General features: G+C 42.1%; 1 protein-coding gene across 1 annotated transcript; it reads left to right on the forward strand.

Annotated features, from left to right (window-relative positions):
• Positions 1 to 192: 192 nt before the first annotated feature.
• Positions 193 to 25,764, forward strand: LOC125262995 (tripartite motif-containing protein 16-like protein). The gene is made up of 3 exons (XM_048181833.1): positions 193 to 518; positions 24,578 to 24,613; positions 24,819 to 25,764. The coding sequence occupies exons 1-3, from the start codon at positions 260 to 262 to the stop codon at positions 25,367 to 25,369; spliced, it is 846 nt and encodes a 281-aa protein (XP_048037790.1). The 5' UTR covers positions 193 to 259; the 3' UTR covers positions 25,370 to 25,764.
• The last annotated feature ends 124 nt before the right edge of the window (positions 25,765 to 25,888 follow it).

Consider the following 25,888-nt stretch of genomic DNA (forward strand, 5'->3'; position numbering starts at 1 on the left):
TTTTGTAAGATTAAAGCTGCCAAAGAAAACACAACTTTAACCTGTCAACATTGCATACATTTGTAAAACATTAAGCCAGCACAACAATATTTTTAGAGAAACAGTCATATGCTGTAGGCTATTTTGTCTGTCATTGGCTAAATTGTTAATCATGTGAGCATTACTGAAGATTATGGTATAAAAGCATTCGATTTGTAACACTCTGAACATACAGATACAGCACACACATCTCCAACACACTTTAACTAAAGCATTAAGAATGAAGTTCAGAGTAGCAGTTCTTCTGCTTCTGTACAAATGTCTTGTATTCGCTTCGAATGTCACAGAATCTGCCGTCTCAGGATTACCTTGTCCTTTGAAAACATGCACAGATGTACTGAAGGAACTAAAAGATCTGGAAATCAGACGTGCTAAAACTGAAGCTCAGATTGAGGAAATCAAAAAGGAAAAACAAGATCTGGAAATCAGACTGGCTAAGAGTGAAGCTCAGATTGAAGAATTCAAAAAGGAAAAACAAGGTGAGACGACACTCAAAAAAATGATTGAAAGCAGAATTTCTTTTTTTCAAAAACATGAAAAAACAAGAAATTCAACTAGATTTTTCTTTTTTCGTTCAGGGAACGACTCTGTCCATGAATTTGGCAACTTATGTGTGTTTATCTTTTAAATATTATCCTTATACTAGTTTATCTCAGATTATTTACTTTGCACCTGCACTCACAACTGCCTAATAGCCAACAGCTTTGTCACACTGCCTGTTTTATTATTGCTGACCACCTTTCAAAATCTGTGTGGCAATGCTGCTCGACTCGCTGGACAGCACAGAGATATAGTGAAGCCCAGACCTGTGTCCATTTAAATCATCATACTCAGATGTCATAACTTTTTTAGGAAACACTCTGAGATTTGTACAATGGAGGAACTTGAAATAATATGACAGATATGAAAAGAAATTACATTGTATCATAGTTAATGTTCATCTGTTATAGTTCTATTATGATTTTTATTCATACAACAGATGGATATAATAATGCCATTATCTCAAAGAATGGTTGTTTCAGTATATGACTTTAGTGAAATATGAATTTAAGGCTAATGATTTTAAGGTGAACTTGTTTAAATTGAATGGAACCCTGAAATAAGACTTTGGACAATAAACCAGAGATGAAAGGTTTTCATATTTAATGCCATCTAGCAGTGTCAGAAATTAACTTTCTCTTATGCAACAATCGATTTTCAGGGCTATTTTTCTTTTACCTTTATATAGAATTTATTTCCTAATCTTATTACTGCACGCATAATGATAAATCTATAGCAATATTTGACTTTTTCTTTTCTTAGAATGGCTTAACTTTAAGTGCTGTAAAAAAAAAAAAAAAAAAGGAAAAATAATATATTATATATAATTCTGTTTGTTCCTGTTCGACCCTGCCTGTATGACCACGCTCACTTTCAATAAAGCTTGCAAATGGATCTCTGCCTGAGTCCCGTTTCGTTACAGAAGACTTCGCCAAACCCAGATCCAGCAGCTTTTGTGGGTGTTCCCGTCTGGTCAACAATGAATCCATCTGCTCAGTTGATGTATCTCCGCCAAGGAGACAGAGCGATCGAGGATTACGTCAAGGAATTCATTGGAGTGGGACATTTAACGCGTTTTGATTAGGTATGTCTCATGATCTTTTTCCGAGGAGGACTGTCTGATCCGCTGAGTTCCGTCATGCCGTTTCACGATCCCAGTTGGATGTTGGAACAATATATTGACCTAGCATTGCAACTGAGTGGTTCTAGTTTTACTGTGGGTGTCGCGTTCCAGTGTGGCTGATCCACCGCTGTCTTCAGCACAAGCGGCTGGCATTCCTAAACCTCCACCGGCCGCTTCGCTCTCAAGCCCGCCGGCCGCTTCGCTCACAAGCCAGCCGGCTGCAACGCACTCGAGTTCACCGATAGCAATGTACTCAAGCTCTCTGGATGCGTTGGACAAGATGGCCGTTTCGCCAGTGCCCACGGGCAAGATGGCCGCCCCTTCAGTGTCAGTGAACAAAGGGGTCGTTCCAGCCGTTGAGTCCGCTCCAGAGCCCGCTCCAGCCAGTGAGTCCGTTCCTGAATCCGCTCCAGCCAGTGAGTCCACTCCAGACTCCGCTTCAGCCCGTGAGCTCACTGCAGCGTCCACAGAAGAGGTGAACGCAGAGCCACTGCCTCATCCACGAAAGAGGAGGAAGAAGGCTTCTTTCATTCTGCAAGTCTCAGAGGCCTTCCCAGAGCCCGCTGTGGGCCCGGAGACCACTCCAGAGGTCTTTCTTGCTCCGCACAAGCGTCTTGCCCTGCCGGCGTCATCTAAGCTTCTTGCCCTGCCGGCGTCACCAAAGCTGCTTGCCCTGCCAGCGCCGTCCAAGCTTCTTGCCCTGCCGGCGCCACCCGAGCTCCTTGCCCACAAACCCGCCAGGGCCTCCGTTGAAGTCCCCAAGAACCTTTTTTTGGGGGGGGGGGCATATACCTGAGGGTGGGGAGCTTGTGGGTGGGGACCCTGCACGACTTCGGTCATCAACGGTCTCTGAACGGTTAGGGCTGTCGATGGATTATGGCACATTATGGTCATCTATGGACCCTGGCCTGCCGTGGCTACCCAAGCCACCTGACCTGCTGTGGCTGCACAAGCCACCTGACCTGCTGTGGCTGCCCAAGCCACCTGACCTGCTGTGGCTGCACAAGCCACCTGAACTGCCGTGGCTGCCTGAGCCACCTGACATACCATGGTTGCCCATGGCACCTGACCCTCTGTGGCTGCCCGTGGCACCTGACCCGCCATGACTACTCGTGGCACCTGACCCTCCGTGGCTGCCGGAGTTCCTGGACTTGCATTGGGGGCCCCGTTCCTGTCTGCTTGCAGGTCTCCAATGCACCCACCCCCCCTCCCTAGCTGTTCCTTTTATGCTGCGAGGACGCGCCTTCCAGGAGGTTGGCGTTATGTTATGATCACCGTCTGTTCCTGTCACTTCCCGGACTACATTCCCCATAATCCTCTCTGCCAGTCACATTCACACTAATCACCACACCCAGCTGCAGCTCATTACCAGGACTATAAAGGACTTTCACACACACCACCTCACCGCGAAGTCTTGTTTCCCCAGTGTGCAATTCTGAGCGTTATCTCCCTGTCTTCCTGTTTGTTACTGTTCTTGCCTGATTCCTGTTTACGACCCATAGCTGCCTGCCTCGATCCTTTGCCTGTACCCTGACTACGACTCTGCCTGTTCCTTACGGTTCCTGTTTGTTCCTATTCGACCCTGCCTGTACAACCACACTCACTTTCAATAAAGCTTGCAAATGGATCTCTGCCTGAGTCGTTTCGTTACAAAGTGTGAGTGTATATAGTTAATATTTTTCCTCAGAAATGTTGTTTGTATTTAATCAATTGGTGCTATTATAAGCTTTAGCAGTAATTATAAACACCTTATTCATATTTTCCAACATCTTGTGCTTTTATTTATTCCATTCTCTTTTGCTGAATAATGCTTTATATTCTTTGAATTTCATTATGTTTGTAGCGGCAGCCAGTACCCGCTAAGGGGCTAAGTAGTGGGAACCTATACGCACCTACGTAACAAACTGGAAGTGACAATTTTAAAATAAAAGACATCAAATCGTATCTGGCACCTACAACGTTTTTCATGAATATTATTAAAATTGCAAATGTAGACAGTTAAAATTCAAATCTAATACTGTTCATCATGTATCATAAAACAATGACATAAAACCAAAAACATTGCGGTTCATGAAAATTCAACATTACGCAGTCTTATGAGAGGAAGTTTATGAACATGAACTCCCCATAATCCTTGAAACTTCACCTTTTTTCTGTGCGACACTTCAAAAAGCAGCTTTTTTTTCAGAGGTGAGACACACGTACACATCACATTTGGTGCACTTCACCCTAACAATACACTTACATCCACTTGCACCAGCCTTTTTAAGACACCATGGTAGGCCAGTGGTAGGTCTGGGCCAGTAGTACTGGCTGTGGTTGCAGGCCTCTGATGTTGATTTAATCCAATACAAATGCCATGGCAGTCTTTAACATATGACTAATCAACATTATATCACTAGCATTAATGTTATTATTGTTACATCTTAACAGACTGCAGCTGGCCTTTGCTAGCTATAGCTAACCTATTATAATAATGTCATTCCATTATTGCACAGTGTTGCCATATGGCAACACAGACATTTTATTGATTTACCAAAAACTAATTTCATAAAAACTTCTTTGAGTGGTGAATATGTCATCATAACTTACCTGAGATGATAACATTTTTTTTGTGAATGTGACATGGGCGGGTCCTTGTTTGTTACTGACATTTTAGTTTGCTTTCAGCAACTACCGACAAGAGACGGCAGTCTGTCAGAAATCGCGCCACAGAAAAAAAATGTTATGTGACTTAACCAAAGCACATCATTGGCTAAACTAAGGTCTTCTCTTACCAACAAAAAACAAGAATGTTCTCTTAAATTCTTAAAGGATTAGTCCACTTTTAAATAAACTTTTCCTCATAATTTACTCACCCCCATGTCATCCAAGATGTTCATGTTTTTCTTTCTTCAGTCGAAAAGAAATTAAAGTTTTTGATGAAAACATTCCAGGATTTTTTTCCATATAGTGGACTTCAATGGGCACCAAACGATTGAAGGTCAAAATTAGATTCACTGCAGCTTCAAATTGTTCTACACGATCCCAGATGAGAAATAAGGGTCTTATCTAGAGAAACCATCACTCATTTTCTGAAAAAAAAAAAGAAAATTATATAAGTTTTAACCATAAATGCTCATCTTGAACTAGCTCTCTTCTTCTTCATCTCTATTAGAATTCCAGCAGTGTAGACACTGCTAAGTGTATTACTGCCCTTACTGCGGATGATGCGTTATAATCCTGTTGCACAATATGTACCCGGCAAACAACTGATGGTCGCTGATACGCTTTCACGACACCCTCAGTCAACCATCTCTTCAGTGGTCTCAGAATTAGTGCAAGAAGTGGAAGCTTATGAGAATGCAGTGAGTGGTGCATGGCCAATCTCTCCTACAAAGCTGGAATCTGTGAAAAGAGAGACAGAGATGGATTTTGAGCTTCAAATGGTCAGGCAGTACGTGACTGATGGCTGGCCCAGGTATGCTGCTAATGTCCCACAAGCCATAAAATCATACTACAGTGCACGCCATCACTTGTCAATTTTCCAGGACCTTGTGCTTTATGATGACAGAATCATAATTCCCCAAAATATGTGGTCAGAAATACTACAAAGACTACACAGTGGTCACCAAGGCATCGTGAAATGTAGAGAGAGAGCCAGATGTAGTGTGTGTGGTGGCCAGGAAATCCAGCAGTTAGTTAACAGCTGCAAGGACTGTCTGGAATCAAGACCTATCCAGAGGAAGGAACCACTTCTAACCACTCCACTGCCCAACCGTCCATGGGAGAGAATTGGTGCTGATATCTGTGAAGTGAATAAGCAGCATTACTTGGTAGTCGTGGACTATTTTTCAAGATACATTGACATAGCTCATCTTCAGGACTTGTCAGGTGAAACAACACGTGCTTGCTTAAGGAACATGTTTGCACGATGGGGCTGTCCCAATGTTCTCTTGACCGATAATGGGCCACAGTTTAGTGGAAGTGCTTTCAAAGGGCAGTACAAGAGCAGTACAAACAGCTAAAAAGATTTTGAAACAGTCTGACCCATTTACAGCTTTAATGAGCTACAGAGCCACACCGCTTCAAGCTACAGGTGTAAGTCCCGCACAACTCATGATGGGTAGAGAAATAAGAACTACAGTTCCCACATTAGAGTCGCACCTGAAACCTGAATGGCCTGATCTTCAAGTGAGAAAGGCTGATCAAAAAACAAAAAGGAGCTATATAAAATATTACAACAAAAGAAAAAGTGTGAGAACATTACCAGAGATTCCTCCTGGAACTTCTGTTGCAGTCAAGCTAGATGTTGAAAGAGGGTGGACACAATCCGGCACTATTCTCAGAAAGTGTGAGACACCACGGTCGTACCTTATTCAATCTGAAACTGGAGTACTCAGGCTAAATCGACGACATCATAATTTTATGGTTCAACGTTACATATGTTAAGTAACTCATAAGGAATTGTGATGTGATATAAAACAGTTTAATGTTGTTATATGTAATATGTCCCTTATCGTGGCGACTAGGGGTGCACCGAAATTTCGGTCGCCGAAAATTTCGGCCGAAAATGGCATTATCGGTTTCGGGCCGAAATAAAAAATCCAGCCGAAAATGTCAACCGAAAATGAATGTCAACCGCGCCCCTCCCATCTGTGCGCTAGCGCTTGGGTTTCACTCACGGTCAAGCTCGTCACCCACCCCTCCGCAAACGGTGCCCGAGAAACGGTCACGTACAAGTGAGGAGGCGTACACTCCCTCACTTTCTGAGATGTTTGACGAAATTTTACAGGAAAGCACTCCAATTCGTAGCGGTGTTGAAACAAGCGCAGCCGCACAACAAATAGAGATGTATCTAGCTGAACAACCCATTGCCAGAAGCGACAATCCTCTGGACTAATGGCGCGCAAACAAAGACCGCTTTCCATTGCTTGCACAGATTGCACGCAGGTATTTATCTGCCCCAAGCACCAGCACAGACAGTGAGAGACTATTCAGTGCAGCATCTCATGTTCTTAATGAGAAGAGGAACCGTCTTTCTTGGGAAAAAGCGGAGCAACTTTTGTTCTTAAAGAGAAACCTGACACGTTTCCTTAAATAAACAGCAGTCAAATTTTCTGTTTATATAGTTACATTAAAATTTGCGTAGCACTGCACAACTGTGTTTCCTAAGGCTACATAGGCTTAAATGTTGTTTACAGTTTGAGTTTGGATTAAGTTCTATTGCTGTTTTTGCACTGTTGTTTTGCATTGTTTTGCACAGAAATTTAAAATGCAAGTAAATAATTGTTTACATGCAGCAACAGAATAGAGGCCCACTGCCATTCTGTGATTTTGTGTGCAGTTATTCAGATAATTGTGGATTGTTTTTCCCCCCACAAATGTTAATCTATTTTATTCAATGGAAGAAAACTTGAAGAATAATATTATTTATTTATTGTTAAAAAATATTTTAGGTTTTGTTATGTAACAAAAAGTGTTAATAAAAGTTTGATGATTATTCTATTGGTTTGTGATTTTTCATTTCAGATCCATTAAAAATTAAGCAATACGTTTTTAAAAGAAGCCATTTTCGGCTTCAGTTTCGGTTTTCGGCCAAGTGCATCCTAAATTTTCGGTTTCGGTTTCGGCCCAGAATTTTCATTTCGGTGCATCACTAGTGGCGACCAAGTGCTTGCTAGGAGTTTAGTTGCAGTGTTAAAGTAATAGAAGCAACACAGTCTGCCAGTGTTCATGATGAGTAGTCACTTCTGCTTGTGTGTTCCACCAAAGATCTGTTGTTAATAAAGCGCACACGTTAAAGACTAATGTTGATTTACTGAAACATCACAACTATAAGGAAAAAAAATCCTGGAATGTTTTCATCAAAAACTTTCATTTCTTTTCGACTGAAGAAAGAAAAACATGGACATCTTGGATGACATGGGGGTGAGTAAATTATCAGGAAAAGTTTATTTAAAGGTGCCCTAGATTCAAAAATTGAATTTACCTTGGCATAGTTGAATGACAAGAGTTCAGTACATGGAAATGACATACAGTGAGTCTCAAACCCCATTGTTTCCTCCTTAAATAAATCTCATTTGTTTAAAAGACCTCCGAAGAACAGGCGAATCTCAACATAACACCGACTGTTACGTAACAGTCGGGGTGTACGCCCCAATATTTGCATATGCCAGTCCATGATGTTCCCAACATTATAAAAGGAATTAGACAAGGGCAGCCAGTTAACGTCTGGAGCTGTACACAGCCGAATCATCAGACTAGGTAAGCAAGAACAACAGCGAAAAATGGCAGATGGAGCAATAATAACTGACATGATCCATGATAGCATGATATTTTTAGTGATATTTGTGAATTGTCTTTCTAAATGTTTCGTTAGCATGTTGCTAATGTACTGTTAAATGTGGTTAAAGTTACCATCGTTTCTTACTGTATTCACAGAGACAAGAGCCGTCGCTATTTTAATTTTTTAAACACTTGCAGTCTGTATAATTCATAAACACAACTTCATTCTTTATAAATCTCTCCAACAGTGTAGCAATAGCAGTTAGCCACGGAGGACAGCCTCAAATTAACTCAGAATAAAACTTTTAACATCCAAATAAATACTTTACTCACATAATTCGAAGCATGCATGACGAACATCTTGTAAAGATCCATTTGAGGGTTATATTAGCTGTGTGAACTTTGTAAATGCGCTGTATTATAGTCGACAGCTCGTGTGGCAGGAAGCTCGCGTCTTAAAGGGGCGGCGCCGAGTGTAAATCAGTGCATAGTTAATGGTGCCCCAAAATAGGCATTTAAAAAAAATAATTTAAAAAAATCGATGGGGTATTTTGAGCTGAAACTTCACAGACACATTCAGGAGACACCTTAGACTTATATTACATCTTGTGAAAGAACGTTCTTGGGCACCTTTAAAAGTGGATTAATCCTTTAAGGTTTTTGATGAAAACCCAGCTAACACAGTTACGTTGTGACGATGTAACTGGACCGGACCATATTCGTTGTAGCGACGTACCACATAACGTTCTAGGGACGTAACTTTGTGATTCCCATATTCGTTGTGGCGACGTTATAGCAGTATGTCTCTGTAACGTGAAGAGTACGTCTCGACCAAACTGGCACGTTGTAAAAACTTAAATGGATCGGCTCATATTAGTTGCAATGATGTCCCGATTAACGTTCCAGCATGTGATTCCCATATTCGTAGTGGTAACGTTTTAGTGGTACATTGCTGGAACGTAACAGATACGTCCTAAAGACCAAAATACCACCTCGACCCTTATCTTAACTCTGCTTCTCACCTTTACTGATAAACACTTCATTCTCTGCTATAAAACCTTATAAATTAATAAACAGTGCATAAATTCTCAAAAAACTTTCATTTTAACAATTACTTCCTTCACTGCTGACTCCTTCAAGCTGGGGACACACTGAACGACTAGAAGAAACATTCTAAGGCTGAAATCAACACACTTAAAAACTGTTTCCTTCCTGAAGTTGATTTTAATACTTTCAGATTATAAACAGTCTGAACGCAACTGGCTCTGACTCCACGTGTTTGTGCAAGATCAGTTGAAAGTATCAAATCACATTTATAATCGGCCTTACAGTCGTTAAGTGTGTCCCTGGCTTTAGTCGTTGTTGCAGCCTCCTAAAAAAAATATATCTTTCTGTACATGAAAGCACGAAAAAATATTTTAAGAAAAAATACTACAGTAAGGGTATATTTCATGTAGCCTAAATGAATTGCGATTATGAAGGGGTTTTTTTAAATTATTTTTGACAGTATTTTGAAATAATTAAAATATTTGTATATTGTAAGTTAAAACATTGTTTTTATCATGACATGAATTCATGTCATTCCAAACCTATTAAGACTTTTGTTCATCAAAACACAAATAAAGTAATTTAATGAAATCTGAGAGCTTTCTGTCCCTCCATTGACAGTCTACGCAACTGCCACTTTGATGTTTAAAACAAAAGTTCATACAGATCGTAAATCTAATCTAATGAATTGAGAGGTTTAGTCCAAATTTTCTGAATAAACTTGATCACTTTATATAATGAACACAAGTGCATATACAAACAAGTACAGTTGAGCTTCCATTTATGTTCACTAATTAATGTTTGTATGTGAATAAAAGTCTAAACTCAAACTGTATATTGCATTAAGCGAACAAGTCTCTTCAGAAAATTTGGACTAAACTGCTCCATTCATATGGATCACTTTTACAGTCTCTTTATGAACTTTTTGAAGTGTCAAAGTGTTAGTTGCATGGTCTGTAAATTGAGGGACAGAAAACTCAGATTTCATTAAAATATCTACACTTATGTTTCGAAGATGAACAACACATTCTTGCATGTTCAGAATGACATGGGTGAGTCATTTTTTTTTTTATATATTTAATTTTTGTGTGAACTAACCCTTTAGGCATGTGTACACTGTGTAAGTGCAAGCACTCAGTAGTTGCATACAAGTTAGTTAACCCAATAATCATAAAAAAAACTATCAAAGTCAATGGTGGTTTTTAACAGAAGAAATGTATACAGCTTTGGAACAAGCTGAGGCTGAGTAAATGATGACAGAATTTTCATTTTTGGGTGAACTATCCCTTTAAGTCACATGCAACCATGTCATTCAGAATAAATTTGGCATTTTAATTTTAAACCTTTTCTAATCTGTTTGATAGGACATGTAAACACTTGATCAGATTAAAAACTGACATTTTAAAGTGTAAAGCATGTGGAATAATGTAGAAATGACACAATGACGTACGAAAATAACCATTGTTGTTGAATGAATGCAGTGTAATAAATGACTATTGTCATAAAATTTCAAAATGCTTCTGTTTAGTTTTAAGCATTTTTACTACTTGATAAATATAAGCAGCACGGCACATAGCTTCATGTTCTCTGTGTTCGTAATCAGGACCTGGAATGATAAATATAAAGTCTGCTTTTTGAAACATAAAAGAAGCAATGACAGGATGATGGTTATATGTACCAACAGCGGGAAAGTCTGTAATTTTGGACAGACAATGCATTTTAAAATATCAAATCTGATTTCTAAATAAATGTACACATCAACTATATTCAGATTCATCAATCAAAATGATTTCATTCTGAATTATATAAAAAGAGTAAATGTATCAAATAGTAAAATTGCTGACCCCTCAAATTCAGAATTAGGCAAGGCAAGGCAATTTTATTTGTATAGCACATTTCATACACAGTGGTAATTCAAAGTGCTTTAAATTAAGAAGAATAAAAATAGAACATAAGAAAAAGAAATAACAGTAAAAACAGAATTTTGCTATCTGGATGGAAGAGCTAGGAAGTCTTAGGGAGTTTTTTGTTGTTGTTGTCTGTCAGAGTGGATCTAAATGGATCTATCCATCAGAGCGGATCTGAATGGATCTTCCTCACACAACAGGACTGCTACCTGTTAAGGCACTTCAAACTGATAAACAAAGTTTCAATCTCCCCTTTTGCCGAGACACCTCAAACTGCACCACACAGCCCTAATCCCCCTTCCGGAGATATCTTATCTATGCAACACAGTTCAAATTTCCCCTTTGGAAAGTGTCCTGACTGTAATCCAGAGATATCTTAACCATGCACTACAGCTCTAATTTCCCCATGGTTTGTCCCCTTATCCAAATTTAACAAATTTTAACCTAATCACTTTCTTCCTAATTCTCCCAGCTCTATCAACCAGACAGCAATATTTAAAATGCATTAACCCTCAGGGGTCTGAGTATTTTTGGGGCCCTGGAGAAGTTTTGACATGCCCTGACATTTGTGCTTTTTTCAGTTGTTCATAAACATATTAATGGAAAAAGTGTCATTACACTGTATTCAGCACAAACTAGGCTACAATAATATGTGAGGAACATGTATGTACATGTTTGTGTTTTTGAAGGAATAACGTTTATGTGTGGTTATTGAAAAAAACAAAAAACTTAAGTCACTGAAATAAAGCCAAAAAATACATATTAAATCTTTGTTCACAAGACTTCTGGTTATTGGAGGTTGTAGACTAGAGTTTTTGCTTCAAAATGAGGTAAAAATTATGCTGCCTGCTTGTTCATATAAAACAGAGATTTAAATTTTCTAAAACATATTTGGTCAAGAAACACAGTATGCGTGGAGGCGTGAATAATCATGAATAATGGATGATTCTCACCTGAGAAGACAAAAGAATCAGATAAAGAGCTCTAATGACCTGCATAAATAATGAGCTCTTTCAGTCACATAGGCTGTGAAAAAACCCTGTTGATCATGTCTCAGCTCATCATAATGTAAATCAAACATACAGAAAAAACAGCAATACTGTGAAATATTATTACAATTTAAAATAATGGTATTCTATTATATACTTTAAAATATCATGTATTTCTGTGATGCAAAGTGTCTGAACAATTATGTTACCTCTATGGCATTTCATATAGGCTTTTAGCTTAAAAGCATGCACATTTGGAGAAATATTGATGGATTCTCATATGTTTGTCAATTTTCTATACAGAGGAGTAATATTTATTCAGGATTTATTGTCATTACTATGAACGCTGGATACTGTGTTTTCATCATTCATACTTGCAGCCGGAGGGCGCTCTGCCCCTTTTGTCCACAAATGCATGAGCACTGAAGAAGAAAAGGCAATCCAGGAAATAACCGAACTAACAGAGGCCAGAGATCGCTAACTATGGCTATTCAAAACACTTTTCAAGACAATAAATACATTGAGACGATGTATGCATGTATTGACTGAATTTGCGTCTGAATAGCGCTGACTCCGTGGGCGTGGCCGCATTAGCGGATAATGAGCTGAATCATGGACTTCTGACATGGCTCTCTTTTCATACAGATTACATAAACACAGAATATTTGTTTTTGATTTGACTTACACGATTTAAAACCTGACATTTCAACGTTTTTTTAGACATAAGTGTAATTTTTTTGTCATTAGTATTCACTAAGTTACAGTTAATTTTCTGAGAACTATCAGATTGGAGTTCGTTCAGAGGGAGACGAGAGATCATGCATCATGTTAGTTTTCTTTATTTTACAAAAAGCACAACATTTTGTTTTTACTCTGAGTGTACACAAATAAAAGAAAATATCCCACAGATTAAAATGGTGTATAGCTCTTAATTGTATGTGCAACATTGACAGAGTATTTTGAGTCTCTTTCACACTGGTTAGAAAAAAAACGCGGTGATCACGCCGGCGTGACCGCCGACCCCAGAGTGTTAAAAGTCAGAATAACAAGATGATACATAAAAGATATAAAAAACATTAAAAATGAAATAAAAACAGGAAAAGGAATTAAAAGAATAAAAAGATAATACGTATAAAATAAAGTGCAAACAGTTCGGACATAGCACAGTGCTCAATCAGCAAATGCATAGATAAAAAGATGTGTTTTGAGTCTGGACCGGAAGCCAGTGCAAGGACCTGAGGACTGGTGTGATGTGTTCATGTTTTCAGGTTCTGCTCAGAATCCTCGCAGCAGCATTCTGTACGAGCTGCAGTTGTCTTATGGTCTTTTTGGGAAGACCAGTGAGGAGCCCATTACAATAATACACCCTGCTGGTGATGAAAGCATGAACAAGTTTCTCTAAGTCTTGACTGGATACAAATCATCTAATTCTTGCAATATTTTTTAGATGATAATATGCTGATTTAGTTATTGTCTTTACATGACTACTGAAACTCAGGTCTGACTCCAAAATCACACCAAGATTCCTGACTTGATTCTTAGTTGTTTGATCCCTAGAGTGAAGGTACATGTTCACTTTGAGAACTTTGTTTCCAAACGCAATGATTTCAGTTTTGTCTTTGTTTAACTGAAGGAAGTTTAGGCACATCCAATTTTTAATTTCATCAATGCATTGGCACAGGGAGTCAATGGGGCTGTAGTCATTAGGTGATAGGGCTAGGTAAGTAAGAATTATTAACATCTCTTTGTCTCTGTGAGCAATTTAATTGTGAAATTCAACCCTTTGAATTACCTGTTTGTCCTCCCGAGCCTTTTAAGGAGAAGGCTGCTTTTATGGCTGGATGCTGATTGACACACCTTTTGACCATGTTCTCACATCCAGGACAACAAAATGATCAAGCAGACCTGAAACAAATGACCTATGATTGAAATCATTTTAAATCCATTTAGTCTTACCTAAGTGATATTGGAAAAATGAGGCATAGTTGTTCACCTAGGATATGCTGCTTCTCCTGGAACATGGTCTGCATGATGAATGATCTCTTGATCCTGGACCTGCGCAGTCCTCTTGGAGATTATCTCAATGATATGTGGTTGTACATAAAGGGTAATTTCTGACTGAACGTTACATACATACTGATAGCAGCACCATTAGTCCAGGACCTTATATCTATTGGTACTGAACCAATACCCACCCCTGCTGTCAGGGTTCTGTCACTTCGGTCTAGTTTATTTCTTGGTTTTGTGACAGAGCTCTGACACTCCTGTTCTTGTCGTGTTTTTGTGTGAGCGTACGGTCTCGAGTGTTCTCGGGGCCGTGCGCTCTCTTGTCTGCGTGCCTTGTTTCATGTTGGGAGCGTGGCGTTCGGATCCCGGCACTCGTGTCTAGTTTGGTTTCGGTTTCGTGTCGGGATTCGGACACTCGCGCTCCCAATCCTGTCTTTATTGTGAGCGCACGGGTTGTGTGTACTTTCACTTGCCGTGCGCTCTTGTCTCATGTTTTGTGTAGCACGCGGTTATTCCACCTGCCGCGTGCTTTCATGTTGTGTTTTTGTCTTGTGTTGTGTTAGCACGCAGTCTGTGTTTCACGGGCTGCGTGCTCTCATGTTGTCTTGTTTTGTGTGAACACGTGGCTTATGAGTTTTCATAGTCACGTGTTCATGTCTCGTCTTGTGTAAGCACATGGCTTGTGATTTGTCTTCATTGGCCATGTGCTTGTGTCTTTGTTTTGTTTGGTGTGAGCACATGGCTTGTCATGTGTTTCTTTGTGCCATGTGCTCTCATGTCTATTGTCTTGACCCCGCCCACCTTGTTATCTCATTATTGGTTGATTTGCCCCACCTGTCCTCCCTCATTACCTGCCTTGTTTGCTCTCCTATTTATTCTCCTTGTGTTTGCAGTCCTGTGCTGGTTCGTTGTCATTGAATGTTGTTTTCTCCTTCGTGTGTCAAGTTCAAGTCGGTCAAGTCAAGTTTGAATTCAAGTCTGTTTTCCCCCTTGGGGTAGTTTTGTTGTTGTTTTTGTTTTATTTTTATTATTGAAAAAAGCCCTTATCTTCCTGCATTTGAGTCCTCGCTCCTTCCACCACCCACCCAACCTGACACCTGCTTATAATCATTGTTGTCTTGTTGTTGCTGCACAGGCTGTCTCTCCTTCAGCTGCTGAAAATAAAAAGTATGTTAGATTTATAGGAATGAATAGACACACTTAACGTTAACGTTAAGCCAGTAAGTGGCGACAAACGTCTCAGGTTACGCATGTAACCATGGTTCCCTGAGAACAGGGAACGAGACTGCGCTGATTGCGCTATGGGGAACGTCACTCGTGACAGGTGTTCGAAATGCCAAGAATCACACAACTCCAATTCTATTGGCCCGCGACAGCCTATGACGTCGAACGGCGCAAACCGTGATGTATGAAGGGAGCGCCTGAAGAAGCAGTCAACACCTTCTCATCTTTGAGGGACTGTTCATCAGGCATCCCAAAGCATGGCAGGGAAGCGCAGAGCTTTGTTCCCTGTTCTCAGGGAACCATGGTTAAATGCGTAACCTGAGACATTCCCTTTCGAAAGGGAACTTCAACTCTGCGCCAGATTGCGCTATGGGGAACGATATACCAACGCCGCCATGCTAAAGGAGAGTGCATGCCCAAAATGTCTGGACAAACGTCCGGCAGTTCCAGGGAAAAACCGTGAGCAACTTCTCCAAGGCTGTCAGTGACAGCATTCCCTATGACCAACAGCCCAAGCTAAGCCTAAAAAAGGCCTTCCGTGAAAGGCCTACCAAGATTGCTCAAGGCATCTGGGACCAACAAACCATAGAAAGTGGTCCCTTAAAGGGAATGTGGCCACTAGAGAGGCCAAAATCACCCCTGATGCCACCAAGGAGGCCTTACTAATCTAGCCGAAGCCAAACACAGCCTTGCCAACCTTGTCTGATACACAGAATATCCAAGCGCAAACTCCAGGAGAGCAGGAAAGAGCGACTGCGAAAAGGCAGTAAGCAACTCAAACCCACACGCAGAAATGGGAATCCTGGAGAGCGGAACTCAGCTAAGAACTATAAACACTCGTATTGAGGGGAGTAAAACCACTCATCCTAGGATCTACTTAGCTACTGATTAAAGCACTGAGGAGGCTGTGCTCTAGAAAAACCCTGGTACAGGGGAGCACAAAACAGCCTGGGGCCAGTCTGAACAGGAGACTTAACAGAAGTCTACAACCAATGACCATCTTAGGGAGCTAAGCACAATTACGCAGTCAACCCAAAGGGAAGTACGAAGGCTGTAGGCACTATGTGCTGTAGGCACATAGCCATGGAGGCCGACCAGAAGGGTCCTACAACATAGCTAAAAGTTCTTGCAATGAACTAATATCACAACATGAACCCAACACATATGGTGGTATTCAGGATGGCCCATAAGGCCATTCGACTGAAAACATAGCATGCTGAGCGCATGACCAACCAAGTAATTAGGTAGCTGTGAGTGCCCACAAGACAGCCCATCCAACACAATCCGACGAGCAGTGTACTCGGTAAAAGCACCCTTTTACTCTTTAAGGAGTACAATGTACGCCAACACACACTAAAGAAGGCCCCAGGGGTCTATAACCTCAGCAGACACGTGGGATCAGCTCGTGGCAGTGTTATCAAGGTTCAGGCTAGACAGACCGATTACCAAGGGAGGTCGTTAGCCAGCCTGCACCCCGGCCAGCCAGCGACACAAGATCCTTTTTACTGAAAGTACAAAGAAACTTAAAGGGAAAAAGCCAGCATGCTCCCAGAGGAGGCCATTAAAGCCTACCTGTCACACGCGGCGTCAGCTAGCGGTCACTAAAGTTCTAGGAGCAAAATACAACTGAGTAACAGACAGGGTAGCTATTTAGCTCGACTAGACCTAAAGGAAACCAAGCTCAAGGAAGCAAATGCATAAAAACCAGACAAACAGTTGGTTTTAATACAGGAGCTCACCTCGAGAGGCAAGCCACTCAGAAACGTACTCAGTAAAAGCACCTTTTACTCTCTAAGCGAGAGGAGTACAGAGCCAAACTCCAGCATGATACTTAGGAGGCCTGCGAAAGCCTACGACTTTTAAAACACGCAGCGTCAGCTAGTGGCAATCACGACTCATCCAAGGTAATGAGTCACACAGAAACCCACACAAAGCTGTGCCAACATGCAGACTGAAAGGAGGCCCTGATGAGGGCCTACAACCTCCATGAACACATGGCAACAACCAGTGGTAGCTTCATGACTAAGGCCAGCCAGCAGGCCAAGTACTCAAGAAACCCTTAGGTAGGAGAAGTACGCACTATGCCACAGAACTCAACGAGAGGCCTGACCTAGGGCCTATTCATACGGAGGTGGGAGTGGCCAATGGTGGCGTGAGTCATAAGACACGACTCAACCATGGAACGAGTCTAGATATAACCAACCCCAGCTGGGCCAACACAGAGGCTACAAAGGAGGCCTGGCAAGGCCTACTACTTTAAGCACCATGTGGCGCCAGCCCGTGGTTATAACAGGGCCCGAGCTCAAAGGGGACCAGCTCTAGACCCTACTGTGGGAAACTAGCTACACAACCTGAGCTTAAGTCTACACATTCCAACAGGCAATGTACCCAATACACATAAATATGCTATAACGGTCTAAGGAAGGGCCTACAAGGCCTACCACCTCAAACAATGCGAGTATAAGTCTGAGGCCATGCTAAAATATGTGAGCAAACTCGTGATCGTAAATCAACAGCGCCCAAAAACTAAGCTGTATTAAGAGAGAGGCTACAATAAAGAGTCAACAATCTAACAGCAAATGCAAAACAGCTGCTGTGGTCATGATCGACTGGGAGCTAGCAAATATCATACTATTCTAACCAGAATAAGACTCTCTACACTCAACCTGAGTGTGCAATCCCACAGGTGATGCACTCAGTAAAAAAAAAAAAAAAAAAAAAAAAACCCTAACCGGGGAGTACAACAAAACACCACATTCATAGATAGAGGCTAATCACAGCCTGCTATCACAGAAACAGGCGTTAACCTTTGGCAGCACTAGAGTAAGCTCACATATGTATGTAGGGCTAAAGCTTAAAACCTCAAAGCAAATGTGAATGCTTTGTAATACATGCCATCGAAAACAGGATAAATGCTTCACAGAACAGATCTGAGATCTGTAATGAACCCTTAGAGAACGAAAGCTAGAATATTTAGCATCATGATCTCAAACTTTAATATAATTTAAGGGGCTCATATGAAGACATTAGCATGACTATGTTTTAAAAAGTGGGGCCTAGAAGCACTGCATAACTCATCTTCTCGAAGATAAGGGCCTACCACCTGGGAAAAACAGCACCAGGAAGGCTAAAAACAGCTTATAACCTTAGCTGTTAACCTCAGCCATAGCACCTACATTTTCACATCAAAGGGGAAATGGGCATACGGCCAGCAACTCCCTCAGGAGGAAGCCAGAACTAGGAACTATACAACCTCACAGGTAATATAATAATAATAAGGATGATGTAACAAACAAACAAACAGATAAGCCGTCCTGTACACAAATAACTGAAGCGACGAGTGCTAACTCAAATCAAATTAAAGTATTAGCTGAGAAGCTACTTTAACATAGGAGGCTACAAAATAGAATAGAAGCTTTATTGTCATTGCAGTACAACTAAATTATAGAGCCTCATCTGATCAGTGCCAAGAAACAAAAAAACACACACATAACAAAATACCATAATAACCCTAAAAAAATAAAAAAATAAATAAAAAATAACAATATATGAATAATAATTTAAAAGTAGTCACATTATATATTAAAAAGTATATTGCACCACAAAATGAATATTGCATATTAACTGCAGAATAGAATATGTTAAGTCTTGTCCCCATTCAGAGTTCTTACAGCCCATGGAAAAAAAAAAAAAATGTCTATTTGTCTTGCTTTTAAGACTCCTATATCGCCTCCCAGAAAGAAGGAGGCTAAACAGTTCATATCCAGGGTGGGTGTTGTCTTTTATTATGTTATGGGCTCTGTGGAGACACTGTTATTTGCGATATCCTCCAAAGAGGGCAAGGGGCAGCCAATGATCTTTTCAGCGGTCTTAATAACTCTTTGCAGAGCCTTCCTATTTGCCGCTGAACAGCCAGGGTACCTCACTGTGAAGCAATATGCAAGGACACTGTTGATGGTGTATTGGTAGAAAGTCACTAGCAGATTTTCCTGCAGACTGGTATTCAGCTCCAGGTTGTTTTTGCTGCACCACTTGGACATTGCCTGGTCCTCCTCCCTGTACTTTGACTCATCTCCTGTTATTAAGCCGACCACTGTTGTGTCGTAGCGGCCATAAAGCGGCCTGCATGTTTTGAAAAAGTCTCGGTTACGTATGTAACCCTCGTTCCCTGAAGGAGGGAACAGAGATGTACGTCAGTAGTGACCGACAAATTGGGATCCCAATTAAAGCGCCACAGTTACGAAACCCCTTCCAGTGCCCAGCGCAAGCTCTAGCCACCCGTCACGCCAACTGGGATGGTGAAGGGGGTGAGCTTTGCGCCAAGAGTCTACTGCTGTTTTACCGAAATACCCGCTAAGTAAACTAGACTACACTGGGGAAGTGAACCCATAGGGGACGCTGCGGAGGCCACTACCTACCCTGTGGGGAGGAGTTTACGTGGAGAATACACATATGGACTGGCCCGGGGGGGAAGTACGCATATGAAGTCCCTGGGATGGCTCCACCCTGTGGGGAGAGACTCATCTGACAGGTGACAGCAGAGCTGGCTCTGCTGAGGGAAAGACACGGACTCACCGTAGGGAGTTTTAGACCGTGGAAAATTACACATATGGGACCGCTCACGTAGAGGAGTCGCGACATGGAACCCAGCCAACAGGCAACGTCAGAGACGGATGTTGGCCTAGCATCAGACACTCCATCAGTCAGGATGTCCTTCCTCAGAGGAATCGGACAAGGAGGGGCTGTCGCGAGGAGCATTAGGTCAGAAAACCAGGTCCAAGTGGGCCAGTATGGAGCCACTAACAAGACCTGCTCCTCGTCTTCCCTGACCTTGCACAGGAGCTGTGCGAGAAGGCTCACTGGGGGAAACGCATATTTGCATAGGCCCCCGGGGCCAGCTGTGTGCCAGGGCATTCAAGCCGAGCGTGCCGCCGGTCAGGGAATAGAACCACTGGCAGTGGGCAGTTTCTGGGGAGGCAAACAGATCTATCTGGGCCTCGCGAAATGCTGCCAAATCAGCTGGACCGCCTGGGGATGGAGCCGCCACTCGCCCGCAAGTGGAGGCTGCCGTGAGAGCTCGTCAGCTGCACGGTTGAGTACACCTGGGACATGAATGGCACGAAGCGACCTCAGATGCTTCTGACTCCATAGCAAGAGATGGCGGGCGAGTTGCGATATGCGACGGGAGCGTAGACCACCCTGATGGTTGATGTACGCAAAGGCCGCAGAGGCGCGCAGTCCGGGCGACCGAGTCTAGCTCGAGACCGAGATAAGCGATCCTCTGCCCGGGGGTGAGTTTGATCTTGTCCCAGTTGACCCCAAGACCCAACCGGCTGAGGTGTTCGCACAACTGCTCTCGCGAGCTGGCCAGGATCAACCAGTCGTCGAGGTAGTTGAGGATGCGAACGCCCTGTTCCTTGAGGGGAACAATGGCCGCCTCCGCAACCTTCGTAAAGACGCGGGGCGACAGGGCCAGCCCGAAGGGTAGGACTTTGTACTGATATGTCCGACCCTTGAATGTAAACCGTAGGAAGGGTCTGTGGCGAGGTAGAATCGAGACATGAAAGTACACGTCCTTCAGGTCGATCGCTGCAAACCAATCCTGAGAACGGACGCATTCGAAAATGCGCTTCTGCGTGAGCATCTTGAACGGCAGCTTGTGAAGGTACCAGTTCAAGACGTGCAGATCCAGGATTGGCCGTAGCCCACCGCCCTTTTTTGGTACAATGAAGTAGGGGCTATAAAACCCCGACTTCATATCGGCTGGAGGGACCGGCTCGATTGCATCCTTCGCCAGGAGGACAGCAATCTCCACCCGGAGAACAGGTGCATTGTCCAGTGACGCCTGAGTGAAGTGGACACCCCTGAAAACCGGGGGACGCCAGGCGAACTGAATCGCATAGCCGAGTCTGATGGTGCAAATGAGCCAGCGGGATGGGCTGGGGAGCGCTATCCACGCTTCCAGACACTGAGCCAGCGAGACCAAAGGCACCACAGACATACCGGGGGTGGGGCAGCGAGGCAGAGTACGGGGACCCGACCGGACGGCATGGAAGCGGCCCGGAGTGTGGTCGGACTCTGCGAGGCAGCTAGTGTTGACTTCCTCGACCGCTTACCACCTGGCTTGGCTGAGACGGGCTGGGCACCACGTCCGCGACCTTCACCCTGCTGTTTGGCTGGTGTTGGCTGCTGCTTTGCCAACTTAGCAGAGGCGGAGGACGACGCAGGCGGGCGCCCTCGGCGACGAGCGGGCTGAGGCTGAGCCGCCGGCGGCAGGGTGGAGGCAGCAGCGGACCGCCAGGGCATGACATGTTTAATAGCCTCAGCCTGCTTCTGTGCGATGGAGAACTGTTGGGTGAAGCTCTCCACCGCGTCGCTGAAAAGGCCGACTGGGGACACAGGAGAGTCCAGGAACTGATGTTTGTCGGTTTCACTCATGTTCGCCAAGGTCAGCCAGAGGTGGCATTGCTGGACTACCAAGGTAAACATCGCATGACCAACAGAACGCGCTGTCACCTTAGTTGCCCGGAGGGCGAGGTCAGTTGCAGCTACAAGCAACTGTTGGTCAAGCCCTCCCTGGGGCATTTCCGATAGTGCTTTTGCCTGGTAAACCTGCAAAAGGGCCATGGCATGCAGGGCGGAGGCAGCTTGTCCGCAGGCTCTGTAAGCTTTCTCCGTCAATCCTGACGAGAATTTACAGGCCCGGGACGGGAGACGCTGTTCACCACGCCAGCCAGTGGCCGTTGGACACAGTTGCAAAGACAGCGAAAGACAGAGTGCGATTGCATCTGCTTCCTATTTATATACACCTGTCGGAGGCGGTGCGCATTATGCAAATATCGCACGTCAATTCCATTGGCCTGTTTTAGTTCACTCGAAGCTGATAGGGCTCTCTAGCTATATCCCCAATTCGTCGGTCACTACTGACGTCTGTCGAACGTGACCAACTGAAAGGGAACTGTTACACTAAGTACATTATGACACTAACCTGAGAAAACACGCTTCAACAGACAGCGTAATGTTTGTAATACATGAACACAAAATAGCGACCTGCCATTCAGAAACAATCTGCTCACTACACATATTGCTCGTCAAAACACCAGAAGGTGTTTTTTTTTTTTTTGGACAATGTTTCCAGCTGATGAAAACACGCGCTCAGCTCTGGGGGGGTGTTTCCCGAAAGCATCGTTAGTCAACTATGGCCGTATGTCCCACTGAACTCTCTTGGTAACGACGGAACTTGCGACCATAGTTCGCTTTGGGAAACGCACCCCTGACCGATGTGGCAGGTATGGTCAAATATGTCTTTGCCAGCTGCGCAATATGTGGAAACAAACATACCGCACGTTTTTTGCCACCAACTGAGAGGGTTTTCGTCAGCGGGTAGCGTAGCTTCTCTTTCATACATATCCATCTGCTCCAAAGGCCTTATGCCTTCTTCAGCACTGCTTAGGGTCTGACTGCATATGCCGTCGAACTGGTTGGCCATAGCAGACAGCGCAGTTTTTTTTTCTTGCGTCAACATCAGCACGCTCACTTTTTGACTCCTCCATTATATTCATCACATTAATGCACCCTGCACCGCGCTGTACTGGATAACATAAACAAGCCACGTCAGTTACGTCATCATGGCTTGCGCTCCTCTTGACACTGCAAAAATTCGAATGCACTGGTTTTACATTCGAATGTGCCTTTTTTTTTTTCTTTTCTTTTTTTTAAATTCGACGAATATTCGAAACTCAAATTTTTTTTTGACAGCCCTAGAGAGAAGTGACACTTCCTCATGCATAATACTGCAATTATAATCTTATGCATGCTACAACCTAGTGATTGGATTGAATGAGCTTTATCTCATGAATAAACACAGAAACTGTTGACGTCAGCATGTTCGACCAGCCCATACTTGGAGCCAATCAGCACTCCAGATCTTGCCGGTAGTACACGATGACGTCAGATTTTGTGAAACCGGAAGACAGAAATCGCTCTGAAAAATGAAAAAATAACTCATTTTAACTTTTAAATAAAATTAATGAGTACATTTAGTGTTTTCAATGATGTGCAGCCTATACATATCTGTTCAAAGCTCTAAAAATGTGTTCTGGAGTTTAGTAAGTTTAGTATCTTTAATAATAAAATACTGTGTTTTATTCAAGGGATCAGGCGTTTCCATCATGCAAAGACCGATGTGACACTCGTTAGTTAGGTGACTGAAACTGCATACCTGTATGTTGCTATTCATAAAATAAAATGATTTACACCACAGCAATGATTTTGTAGATCAAATAAAACATACACGAAAATAAATAAAACATTTTATATCTGTGGTAAGTTGGATAATTATGGCAAGGGTGGGGTTCCTTTCCGAAGCTGATTTCTTACAGAACATGCGCACAAAAGTACTTAATCACCATACAGACAAAAACTTCTGAACAATTTGTAGTAATGAGTCTTTTTGGGAGTGCAGCATATTATGCAGCATATAAATGCATATTTAATTTCCATAATAATAATAAATAGTGAATTGTGACAAAGTAGTACAAAGTTGTAATTTTACTCAAGTAATTTTGAAAATGAATAATTTTTTGTTCATTAGTAGTTACTTCATAGTTATTGTTCTTGAACATTAATTAGTAGATAATTAATAGTAGTTCTTCAGGGGTTATGACAGAATTCATTAGTTATTGATTAGCTAACTGTTACTCAACATAATCATAAGATTCTGTTTCATACTGATTAGTTAATGCATCTTCATTAGTAGCTAACAGTACTGAATTAGGTGTTAATGAAGAATTACCTATTATTTTTCTGTATGTTTAAATTATTAAACTGGAACTTTATATTATATTGTAACATTTCATATTTAATATTTTGGAACCTTGTATTGTATCATTTCATATGAAATATATTATATTAAACATTTATGGCCCTACGTAGATCAAAAAAAAAAAAAATCTATATCTTTCGTTGCCTTGAATTCGTTCATTGTTGAATGTGGCGCCAGTGTAGTAAGACTTCGACTTCTGATCTGATCCTATAATTGAGTTATTTTACATAATTTACAACTCTAAACAATGTAGTTTATATTCTTTATTAAACATCTATGGAACTGTAGATCATATAATAATAACAATTAATATCACGCTTTGTTTATTGCTGGTAGATTATCTGAGAGGCATAACCAGTGTGAAATCATAATGTTGCTAATGTAAGGATGGAAAAGTCGCAGAATGAGAGTAAAACTGGTATGTCTACAGAAGACAAATCAAATATGGTGACGTGTCAATAACATCAAACCCTCAGTAGTGTCTGTGTCAGGAAACAGCAGAGGCATTTCTCTAAATATCTTCTGTGTTGGAGGATTTCTGCATGTGTTAGCAGGGATCATTTTCTCCTGACATGATAATCACACTCTTCATGTCTCTTGATTTCCACAGACATTGTTCCCAGGACCAGGAACGACTTCCTACAATGTAAGTCACTGAGAAAACAAGCAGAGAAACTGAGTGAGAAAACACGACAGAAGAGATTTAGATCATGATAATGATAATGATGATTTTCACAGGATATCTGCTCAACTGTACTGAGACACTGATGAAATACTGAACATGAAGAGTTCAGATACATTAAAAGATCAGATTCATGATTCCTGATTGTGATGTGTTTTATCTCCATCAGATTCCCGTCTGCTCACTCTGGATCTGAACACAGTGAATAAAAACCTCCATCTGTCTAAGGGGAACAGAATGATTACTAACCCTTACGTAGAGAGTCAGTCGTATCCTGATCATCCAGACAGATTTGATGTGTGTCAGCAGGTGTTGTGTAGAGAGAGTGTGAGTGATCGACGCTCTTACTGGGAGATTGAGTGGAGAACAGATGTGTGGATATCAGTGTCATATAAGAGCATCTGCAGGAAGGGAGGGGATGAGTGTTTGTTTGGATTTAATGATCACTCCTGGAGTTTGAGCTGCTCTTCCTCCAGTTACTCATTCTGGCACAATAAGATAAAGACTGATCTCCCTGTAAAGCCCAACATCAGGACAGAAGAAGTGAATGTGAATCACTATAGAACAGGAGTGTATGTGGATCACAGTGCAGGAACTCTGTCCTTCTACAGCGTCTCTGGAGACACAATGATCCTCATCCACACAGTCCAGACCACATTTACTCAACCGCTCTATCCTGGGTTTAGAGTGCGTGGTGGAGCATTAATGGAACTGATTTGATAAATCAGAACAGGCTGTTTTTACCCATAATGCTTTGAGCTGATGATGAATTAGATGTTATACATTCCTCTATGTTTGCAACATGTTTTTTTCTGCATTCACTGTAGTTTGGATTCAGAGAGCCGCACAGTGACGAAACACGGCTGTTTGAGATCTTGCTGTGCTTATTTACATTTACATTTATGCATTTGGCAGACGCTTTTATCCAAAGCGACTTACATTACATTATACTATACATTTGTATCTGAGTATGTGCAATCCCTGGGATCAAACCCATGACCTTGGCATTGCTAGTGCCATGCTGTAACCACTGAGCTACAGGAAAGCTTATTCCATTAATTCATGTATCATATTGTACAAGGTTTAAATAATTTAAATAAACATATCAAATATTAGAACATGTGTATGATGTAGTATTTTAGTTGATTTACTCTTGCCAAGCTCTGATTTCTGAGACACAAACACAGAGGAAACAGCAACGCAGCTATTAAATTTGTGCTCAATTCATTCAAAGAGTTT

This window comes from Megalobrama amblycephala, linkage group LG1, assembly GCF_018812025.1.
Source record: "Megalobrama amblycephala isolate DHTTF-2021 linkage group LG1, ASM1881202v1, whole genome shotgun sequence".
In the NCBI taxonomy this organism is placed as follows: Eukaryota; Metazoa; Chordata; class Actinopteri; order Cypriniformes; family Xenocyprididae; genus Megalobrama; species Megalobrama amblycephala.